General features: G+C 31.9%; 1 protein-coding gene across 1 annotated transcript in view; it reads left to right on the top strand.

The window, feature by feature from the left end:
* The first annotated feature begins 8,122 nt into the window (after positions 1–8,122).
* LOC104875803 (PDZ and LIM domain protein 5-like) overlaps positions 8,123–11,968 on the top strand; it is a 61,003-nt gene continuing 57,157 nt past the window's right edge. The window contains 1 exon segment of the mRNA XM_010643524.1: positions 8,123–8,133. Within this exon segment, the coding sequence (XP_010641826.1) occupies positions 8,123–8,133 (11 nt within the window).

Raw genomic sequence — 11,968 nt, forward strand, 5'->3', positions numbered from 1 at the left:
CAATTCCTACTCTTCTGTAGCATGACTTAATGTGACTTTCAACTGTAATGTTTTCTGTTATTTTGTTTTTAATGTGGTTAAAGACTCTTGCTCATGCAAAAGCCAATACAACCTGGTGGTTTTCCTTATGTTTCTATGCACCCAGGAATGAAACTGAGAAAGAAAGATCTCAAACAGGTGAGAATTACCAGGAACTCATACGGCATGATGGAGAAGTCCTAAAATCAAACAGATAAATATAATAATCCCTCCAAATAGGAAGCCTCAACTAACATTTTTTTCTCAACTAATATTTAATGTTTAGTCCTCTCCATTTACTAAAACAACCCCCCCAAACAAACAAAAAATTACAATTTCATTCAAAACCTCACACCAATGTAACTTGTTCTTTGTCCATAACAAAATCTCTAGGCTATTCAACCTTTCCCTTACTTCATGTCCAAATTCACCTGATCCTACACAGACCTGTCAGTACTCTCTCATATTGCTCTTGCCCATCTGCCTATGTTTCTCTTGATTATGTTTTAGATACAGTAATTATTTTTAGTCATAATCCACATGTTGTTTTCTTTCCTTTATGTGTTTTTTACTTTTAAAATCTAGAAGGTGCCTTCAAAGGTGATCCCTTTTTATTATATACACTCCTTATGATATATGATAGTTGCTACCTTTCATTAATATTCCTGCCTTTTTACCTGGAATCTGTGCAGTACATCTTTCTGATATATGGTAACATAATCCTCCTGCTTATCATTGTTTTGTTTCTGGTATGTCTTTAGCCATTTACATTTCACTTCTTTGTGTAGTCTCTCTAGCAACTGGTATGCAAACTTTATTTTCTTTTCCACTTCCTGTATTTCTTACTCTAGAGCTCAATGATTTGGAGAATTGGGTGAGTCCATATGCTATTTTAACACAAATTTGCGCTTTGACACCAAAACTCAGCTGTTTCCAGAAAATCATTGCATTCATTCATTTGAAATCTTCCAGTAAGCTTGCCATTTTTTTTTTCTTTTCTATTTTGTTTAATCAAGAACTGGGAGGTATACATTAAATAACAGACATTGGGACATGTTAGAAAATAATATTATTTTGTAAAATAAACACAGGTTTGGGATCTGCTATGTCTCAAACAAGTTGCTTAATCTCTCTGAGCTTTCATGTTCTCATCTGTAAGTCATGTATAATAACACAATTATAAAGTCATAAAACAGTTGATATTTAACAATTTTCTGTTCCCCAAGTCTACCCTCACCTCATTAAGTCACCACCTTACTCCTCACTCTTCCACTGTATATGGTTGTTTTGAATTTTCGTACAATAAGGGCAATTTCTGGGCATGGGCAAAGCTGAGGACATTTGACTTTGAGTAGGGCAATAGGATTTGAATAGGCAAGTCCCTTACAGCTACTACTTAATTTATTTTTTAAACATTTCACTCATTTTATGTCCTGAAATACCTGGTGTCTTCTTCTGGTTCTGAGACCTTTCAGAGAAATTGAGATGCAAATATAATTGCTCTTTCTTCACTCCCACCCTGTACTTATCATGGTGTTAGCTTTGCTAAATTGCTTAAATTTTCTTTGTTATCTTCTATGTCTCCTTAATTCTGTTAATTTTTCTAAACCTCTAAGATCTCTAAGTCCCCATTTTTCTTGTTAAGTTAGATCTTTTTTATTCCTTTAGATAAAGCTTCTGGATAGAGTTGCAATAAGTTCATAACAATAATTCATGTTAGAAGGAACTCCAAGGAGATATTCCTTTAAATATTCTGCATCTGAAATTTTAATAGCTTATGTTCTGTGATTCTACTATAAGTGTGTAGTCATAACGTTTATTCACATTAACTTATTTATTTGATATGAATCACAAAACAGCATATATTCACTGAAAATATTCTTTGGAAATTAAAAAAGAAAATATTTTGCTTCATTTGGTATGTTATGACTTTTTATTATTTTATATTCAGCAAAATAATTGCAAGTTATTTTAAATACTTTTGTTATAGAAGCAAAGAAAAATTTAACATGAAAGGTAGAAATACAGAACGCTATATATTTCTGCTAACCAAAATATATTTTGTTCTCTAGAATTGATGCAGTCCTAAAACCAGTTATTAGAGTTGCACAGTATTGAATTTTTTTCCTAGTGGGTGGTTTGTGTTATTATAATTCTGAAGTCGTGTTAAATACTAAATGGCATTTATTTCTTCAGGGACACCAGCAGGATGCATATGAATAAACGTACTTTCTGCTTATCTACTCATAGCAAGCTTACAAGATATTTTTATTGAAAATTATGTTAATTATAAGGGCAATTTGTAATTTAATCATGGTATCAGTTTTTCTCTTGAACATGGTTTCATACTTCCCCCAGAATATAACATCAATTCTTATGGTGCACTTGTCTTTGAATCTGCCTTCTTTCTAGTATTATTTTGTTATCAAAGTGAATGTGTCAACTCTCCATGAGAATCTTTTTTGCAATGATTTCCCAAGATCTTAAATAATCCCTACATTTACATTTTCAAACAAAAATTCTAAAAAACTTACATAACCTTTTTTCTTTAGTTTCAGCATCACCAATGACACCCACATTTTATATATTTTTAAATTCAAAAGAGAATGAGCATTCAAACCAACTAATTTCTAGACATACTCTAAAAATGGCTGTTCTGCCTAGAAAGTCTTTGTTTAAACTGTGCCATGATGATGCTGTGATAATATATGACGTTTGAAGTTTGTAAACATTAAAACCTGTTTGACAAATCTGTATATGCAATGTATATTTGTTTTGAGCATTGAAATCGTAAGGCTATGTAAGTCCTATACTCACTTTCCAAAGGTTATATAAAAATTTGCAAATATTGAACAGTGAAAACATAAGAATAGATAATCTTCCTTTTTGTAACATCTTAAAGTCATTTTAAGAATGAAGAAATATAAAATACACAAAATTTCTTATTGACATATAAATCTCCATTTTCCAGATAAAAATAAGCATTAAATATGTAGTAGTTGTTAGAATGAGCTCTAAATTAAGCTGCATATGTTTAAAAGTTTTAACAGTATTTCTCTTCAAATTTCTATTAGTGAGATTTGTTAGTAAAACTAAAAGGAGAAGTATAGTGAAATTTCAAAAAGCAGTCAATAAAACATAACTATCAGTGCAAGCTGACCTTTTTGGTACTAAAAATGGACAATAATGATAGTATTGTAGATGTTTATATTTAGTTAAAATTTCCTAACATGTTGTAAATATTACTGTTAATCAAAATGTTGAAAGAATTCACATATAAGTAGCATTTTTGTCCATAATGGATAGAGTTAACTAAATTAAATATTACTAGTTAATTGTCACAATTAAAAATGAAGTAATTCCTAGAAGAATCAGAGAAATTTAAAATACAATCAACAAATATTAGAAGGAAACATGCAAAACAATAATTTTTGTGAGACAAGATTTCCTCTAAAAATATTTAAGCTGTTGTGAAACACAAATTACATGACTATCACTATCAAAGGAAATAAAATATTAAATCATTTGGTGAGAAACCTTATAGTTCTTCTAAAAGTATTTGACACTAAAATTGGAGTTTAAAATTAAATTATTCAGTTTTATTACTAAAGTTAGAAAGGTATTTCTTTATAAGGAATGTTGTTCTCCAAATATTGACAATATACCTTTATCCCATTTTACACTATCAATGGAAAGAGCTGAAAATTACTGTTTGTAAATATTTACTACAAATACATGATTTCTTATAGTCAGCAACTATTTTTATGTTTACCTAAAAAATGCATACAATCAGAATAACTATACTCAACTTTAGTTTGATTTTTAATTGCACTCACTCTTTTCCTAATATGCGTACTCAGTGCTATGAATTTCCCTCATAAGCCTGCTTTCACTGTGTCCCATTGATTCAGATATGTTGTATTGTCATTACTATTTAATTGTAGGAACTATCTGATTTCTTCTTTAATATCCTTTGTGACCCATTGATTATTTAGAAGTATGTCATTCAAATTCTTGTGGGTTCTTTTGCTATTGCTCTCCAATTTCATCCCACTATGATCTGATAATATACAGGGGATCACTTTAATTCCTTTGCATTTACTTAGAGATATTTCATGAGTGAGTATGTGGTTTATTTTGGAGAACGACCCATGTTCAGCTGAAAAGAGTGTGTATTCTGATTTTGTCGGGTAGCGTACTCTGTAAACGCCTTATAACAACTCAAAACCTCAATCTTAAATTTTGCATATCCATGTGTTTGACAATGTGGATGGAGGTGTGGTCATGGATGACCACTCTCAGTGTATGTGCTCGTCATTTTTAAAGTCCGGGAAGCTTGATATTTGGCATTTTGACATATTTTATCATGGGATTAAATATCTTTCTTCCTTTGAAAGAATCTGCTTGGTTTTTGGAAGATTAGTCCTCTAATTCATTGTCTTTTATGAATCTCTATTAACACCAATATGCAAAAATCCTGGATAAACGGACATGCAGTTTTTAGGTTTATAGATGCAAGTCTCTTAACTCCTTAGGGTCTCCTAGCAATGCAATTATTTCTTCTTGTCTGATCTAATGCATCTGAATGCCTTCACTGTTTGCTTTGATTCATAATTATCAAATACTTTCAAATATAATTTATTGACTCTAGCTTGCCAATATAGCAACCTTTTACCCAATAACTGTTTAGCAAAAAACTAGCAAAATGCTGTGCTTACAAATAATATGTAAGCTTATTTATTTTGTTGTTAGAGCTGATTTTGTTGTGATGTTAGGAATTGAACCCAAGACCTCACACATATCAAATCCATACTATAACTCTGTGCTAAACCACTAATAGCTAAAGTTAGTTTATACTGACTTTATTCACATCCCTCGTGAATATTTTACTGTTAGGATTTGAGTCAAACAATTTCATATCCATTATTTCAAATCACTGAGGACAGAGCCCCAAGAAAAGTTTTGGTAGAGACAGTCGTTCTTCTATAGCAAGCTCTTTTAGCTGAGATAGTAAATGATGACAGTAAGTGTAACATGGCACCATGTCTATGCAGAGCTAAGGGCATTACTCTACATTTAAATAATTTAGTAGTTAATATTGTTTCTGTTCATAAAAGGTGAGGTATCTTTCTTTGTTGGGAAAGAGAAGTAGAGAGAAATTTTACAGAAGGAGCAGCAAATTAACATGGCAAAGGGCATGAGTACTGCAAAGGCAAATGAATGCATCTGTAATTGCACCAAAGAAGTGTGGTTTAAAGTGTTTTCTTTTTTTTATTTTTCTCCCCTAGGTAAAGGGGGGCTATTACTTCTTCATGTAAAAATAATAGATACTACTACACGACAAGTTTGTTTTGGATTGTAATGGTTACCGGATTATATAATATGTCCCACATAAATTAGGTAATTAATAGAGTAAACTTACTATTACATATATTGCACTGAATAATTTATTCTATAACTTATATGTATGCATTTATATTTTGACCAAAATAAACCTTTGCCCTAAATTGCTCCTAGACTGCAACACCACTAGGGGAGTAATATAGAAGCATCTGTATGCATAGCTTTGGGGAAGAATTTAATTGGGTCCACTCCAAAATATTAAAATTACTACATTAAAAAGGAATATTAAAAATCTGGTGATTCAAAAAATATAGGGAGCCCTTATTAATATGGAAGAAATATCTTCTTGACTGAAATTTTAATAAGAAATCCAATTAGTGTGCCATATCTTTACAAAATTCATTACCAAAGCAAGATTAAATGATCCCTGTACCTTCATTTGTGTTGGTTGGCAGCATCCTCCCTCTTTCTGACTCTGTATCTCTCAGCTTTTCCTGAGCATATTGTACTAATTTTGTGAAACTAGGGTGCAGCATAATACACATATTATCTCTACATTTATATTGCATCTGTTATTTCTATTTTGCCTCTAGTCTTGACTAGGATCCCAAGCAACACAATATGTTACCATTTAATTTTATAATATTTCATTTGCACAGCATTTTCTTTTCTTTTATTCACAACAGTTATAAATAATGTAACTGCTAGAATAAGTCTGTTGAAGACAAGCAGAAAAGGAAAATTATGCTGCCAATGAAAGATTAACTCTTTATTTTTAAGTGGCTTTTCAGGTTTGAGTTTAGATGGAAAAAGATGAAATGGTAGAAAAAGAGAAATGACTGCAATGCATATAATAACAAGGTACTCATGTGAAATTAGTTAAATAATTTTTATTAAATATGGGACTTACGTTACTTCTTTTTGAAGTCAAAATCCATCCTCTGAATTTGACTTAAAGAAATGCAATTGATCATTCTATAAAAGCTTGTCAAAATTTATTTTTAATATTTTTTCTTTCTTCAAAAAATAAAATATAAATAACTGAAACACAAATAAATGGAATTTTGATGGACCTAGATATATTTTGAGGGCTTTTGGAGCCTTAGTGGATTCATACCTTTAAAGTCTTTTTTTTCCTCTTTAGGTAATATTTTAGTCACTTTTTCTCCATACTACTTATTCTTTAAAATATTTCATTTTCTTCAAAAATACTTAAATTTACCAATACTTGTCCATCAGAATTCATCAAAATTTGAAAACCAGTAATTGTCCAATTAGGAAAAATATGCCAAACATGTTTTGTCATTCTGAACATATTTGAGTGAACAGTAGAGAGTTGTTAGTAAATGACAGTATCTGTAAGGTATCATAAAATACTGGCGCTATAATTAAGCTTATGAAATATTTGAACTTGCCCACCTCTAAAATTCCTAGTAACAGTAAACAGAAATCACTAAAAATAAACTTTAACATCCAAAATTATTCTTAGATTTTAAGGAAGATAAAATGGTTATATAGTGTATGTAGTCTCTTCAAGTTGAATATTTCACTTTTTCTTTATTTTACTTTTGCTTTCATTCAACACAATTTCTTTATTGGATCTATTCTACCTAGGTTCTCAAATAAAAGCTGGTATAGTCCCTGGTCTCTGGTCTCCATGGTAATTGATTGCAAAGTGCAATCACAGTGCAGTATTGGACACAAATGTGCAGAGAAGAAAAAAAATTTTTTGTTTGTTTTTGTTTTTGGTACCAGGGATCAAACGTGGGTCCTTGCGCTTGCAAGTCAGGCCACCGAACCACTGAGCTAAACCCCCCGCCCCCTAGAGAAGCAATTTTAACACATTGTAATGAGTGATATTAGAAGGAAATTAATAAAAAATAAAAGGAATATCTAAGAGGAACATCTCACCCAGACCTGAGGGTTCTAGGAGAGTTCCTTGAACAAAGTGATTCTCAGCTGAAGGCCCAAGGACAGACGATCTGGACAAATACAAATGGGTGTGAGGGAGAGAAAAAGGAGGAATGTTTTCAGTAAAATAAAAAAAGAAAGTGTTTTGAGAAAATGCAGCTTGCATAGTAAACTCTACTGCAATATAAAGCCTTTTCCAGATTTATAGGTTAAATATCCATGGATTCAACAATAAATGAAAAGTATTTTGAATACTGTGCTATACTAAACATGTAAATATGTTTTCTATTTTCTCTGAAAAACACACTATAACAATTATTTACATAGCTTTTACACTGTATCAGATATTATAAGATATGTGCATGTAATTTTAAGGATATAGGAGTATTTAAGTACTTATATGCAAATATACACTATTTTCAATAAAGATCATCAGCATCTGCATATTGCTGGGTCCCTGGAAACAATTCTCTGAAACCTGGGAATGACTATGTAAACTCTGAGACATACGGTACAAAGATAAATTGGAATTCGACCATCAAGAACCTCCTTTTCTTGTGAAAGTAATGAGGACCTTGAAAAGTGCCTATCAAAAATGTGTAACATACTTCTATTTGTGGGCTAGACGGCTCACTCAGGTAACACGGAGGAGAATAAATGAGCTAGACTCGAGGCAAGGAAGCGACAGTCAACCCCAGAGAATAAGGAAAGAAAAATGGTGTTCAAATTAACTTACTGAGAGTTTCGGGGTGAAAAGATGTTTGCCAATTGAATATAGATTTAGGGACTGAAACTAGATTAAAGCTGTAGAGAAGAATGATTATGAAACCAAGGTTATGGATTTGGCAGCATGGTGGACCTGTAGGTTCATCCACTAGCAGACAGCTGCAGATAAGCACACAAATACAGAGGATGTCAGAAAGAACCTGGATTAATAGAAAAACTTCGGAGCCTACACCAGGAAAAAAATTGTACTTTCTTGATCTTAGGAAGATATGGGCTGGGGCTTTAGCTCAATGGTTCCAGCGCCTGCCTCGCAAGCACAAGGACCCTAGTTTGATCCCCAATACCTGGAAAAAAAAAAGATAGGTTACTTTCACAATACTGAAATAAAAGAAGTAAGACAGAGTCAAAGGTGATTAGCGATTTCTTAACAGTCTCTGCTCCCTTTCTAAGCGGCTGCATGAGAAGAAAAGAATGTACGCAGTACAGAGCTGGAAGGTCTATCTTTGCAATCTACTTATGCTGTGCATTATTTGGATCTAAGTAGTTAAGTGCTTTACAAAATAGGGGAAATGGCTTCCTTGCAGAGTTATGAAGGAGGAAAAGAATATAACACATTATGCGATCTGAAGAGAAACCAGAGTATGTATGTATGTATGTATATATATAGCATATTATGAATAAAAGTGCCAAATCATTTAGTGCAGCTTTTATAACAGCACGATAAATGTTATCACCATATATGGATATATGCAGTGGTAAGGCTTGGCCATGAGAACTGTGTTGATAGTTTATATGTAGATGGATCAATACAAGTTTATTACCGCTTTTGAAATAATTCCCATAGCATCCCTGACAATAAGAAAGAATCATAATCTCAACCTCCAGCTATGTATACAAATATCACACACCTGTTGTTTATTAGTTGACTCTTCTCTGAGGCAATACAGAACTGGTAATACATGATACTCATTCATGTTTATGCTAATTGACTTCAATTTTGGTAGTCTGAGAAAGTATATGTAAATAAGATGTATTTTTAAAAATATTTTGCATTTACAATGGCTATAATGTTTCAATATTGTTATGGAGGTACATAATGTATTTCAAGTAAAATTGGATCTGAGTGCCAAACACCATACTAGTTGTTCTACATGAATAATTTGTAACATATGTAAGAATCATATAAGGTAAGAATTGTTATTAGAATTTTATGAATAAAGGCACTGAGGCTTAAAAATATTAAATAAATTGTTGAAACATGCAATTAAAACAAAGACAGAGCTAAGAGATAAACTTAGTTGCTCATGCTACAAAATAAAGTTTACATTCCAATTATAAAATAAATGATAAATGCTGTGATTTACTAATTTCCACACAGTTCAGTTGTTTGAATGGCTTATATATTGACTTACATATATTCTCTTGTAGTTTACAAATTATTGTGGGACTTAATTATTTGATTAAAGCAACTTGTAGATATTTTTAAAGTAAAAGCTATCTTAAAAAAAAAAAGTTTTAGGGCCAGGGATTTAGCTCAGCATTTCAGTGGCCTGCCTTGCAAGAGTTCAATCCCCGGTACAAAAAAAAAAAAAAAAAAAAAAAAAAAATTTGAGCTAATCATTTATATAGAAAAATGGTTAATTAGAATTCTTGTGTTCATGTTTTCTACAAATGTATAGTCATATTTTATAAATTTTAAGGTTTCTATATGTGCTCCTTGTTCATTTTAGATGATAAAGTAATAATCCAATAAGAAAATGTTCAAAAATACTGTTTGTACAGGTAGTTATGATATTTCTAATATTATTTTGAGACTCCAAAGTGCTTGAAATAAATTTAAGAAAGCGTGGTATTTTAATATTGAATATGCAAGCAAATAAGTGAAGCAATTATTTTACCAAGCACATTAGGGGGAACTGAAGTGTTAACAATAACATAGAAGGCTTTAAAGTTCAGCAAGAAAATCTTGCATCCAAATAATACAATGCTGAGGGGGAAAGAAGAAAAGAAAAACAAAATCTGTTCTCCAATGAAAGGATTTCTCACCAGCTCTTGCTTCACTATCTAATCTAAAGTTTCTCAGTTCTAAAATATATTTCTGGAAAATTTCTCTTCATATATCTTTGCATATATATCTATTGGTGTTATTTTGGTCCATACAAGTATCCTCTTAAAAAGACATTTTTCTTTATTGTTTCTGTTTGCTGAGAACTTTGCCCCAAATGATGTGTTTAACATATATCTTGCTGGCCAAACCTCAGATACTATTTGCCTGTATAGTCACTTTAAACCAATGCTTTCCCTTCTCACCATTGGCTGGCTTTTAATCACTTTTATATCCATTATCTAAAAGCAATGTATACAAATTCCACAGAATAAAAGGAAAGCCCCACACTAGGTCTACCTATACCCTGTGTTCCAATCAAACACTACTAAATAATTAGTAGTAGTTTGTATTTCTTCATGTCTCTTTATCAATAACATTTTTCAATCTAGAAATGGTGATTGTGGGGGGGTATCTGGAGATGATATAAAAACTTACTCCATTAAATTTTACAGGTGATTAATGCCCTGTTTTGTACATATTGTGTTTCACCATCCCGTCATTCCTTTCCTCCCATGCCTCTGCATATAGGTCTCTCCGCACGAATACCTAATTCTTTACTCCTTTATATCCTCACACGTTTCCTAACACTGTGGTCAGTGATGCCTCCTCCTGGTAGTTTCTCTTCGCCTCATGCTCTTCCTGACTATAGCTCTCTTTGCTCATGTAAATTTTGTTTTTAATTTGAATTTTTCCAGCTTTGTGTAGGTGATACATTCTCCCCCAAGTTAGAAAGTTCTGCAACCTATCACAATCTGACACATATGGGATGATAATAATTATTTATTAAAAAAGTTGTTTGTGTCTCATCCACAGACCTTTTTTATTTCTTTTCAAAATAGTGGTGTTTTAGGGGAAGTAGGAGGGGCAGGGGAAAGGAAAGAAAGAAAGAAAAAATATGAGAAAAGGATAAAATGGAAACAAAGTCTTTGTAAATAGGGAAGTTGGAGGGGGTGAAGGGAGGGCACGGATATAGGGAAAAAATAAGAACCAATATACATCATATCAAGGTACAAAGAGCACTTTTTAGGTATACAGCACAGATACATTCATCATTGGGATCTTGTACCTTGACATGATGTATCTTGGTTCTTCTTTTCTCCATAATTTGTATTGCCTTCAATAGTTAGAGCTTTTTTTTTCCATTGAAGGCAATACAAATTATGTGAATACCTTAACAAACCTCAAAACAATTGACTGAATTGTCTGCTTTCCCCATTAAATTGATTTTTGGATCATATTTGTAAAATAATAACCAGGTTAGGTTTTTTAGTTCCAGGTTGTACAGTTTGGAGAAAACATGTTAACACAAATCATTTTTGCATTAGTATAATAAGTAGAATTAGTGTCTAAACATATTTCAGATTTTTAAGAAATGGCTCACAAGTGGCCTACAATTCCTTATTCCATGGTCTTTGATGAATAAGTTGAATACTTTTACTGGTTTAATACCGAAAAATAATCTAGCTTGTTGAGCATCAAGTTGTCCTGTAAAACTCATGTTTCATTTTCTGTGCTATTTTTTACCATTATGCAACAAGAAACAATACAATTACTTTTGAAAAGGGATTTTTAGCTGATTTTTTTTAACCTAAATTTCTAGTTCCTCTTATTTGTCATTATTTCCCCTAAATAGTAACTGTTTCCTCAGATGCCAAGTTTTTAAGAAACTCAGAAGTCAATTACTTGGTAAGGTTATTCTTCACCTTAACACTTACCACCTTGCTCTGCCATTGGTAATATCTTTCTTTTCTCTCTCCAGCTACCTTTCTTCCTTTCATAATCATTTACAACTGTTGTTAAAACATAACAATGCAGTCCAATTTACTGGATAGACCTGCGCAAAATTATATACAGTTACCAGGG

Source organism: Fukomys damarensis, unplaced genomic scaffold, assembly GCF_012274545.1.
Source record: "Fukomys damarensis isolate Sample0158 unplaced genomic scaffold, DMR_v1.0_HiC HiC_scaffold_44, whole genome shotgun sequence".
NCBI classification, from domain to species: Eukaryota; Metazoa; Chordata; class Mammalia; order Rodentia; family Bathyergidae; genus Fukomys; species Fukomys damarensis.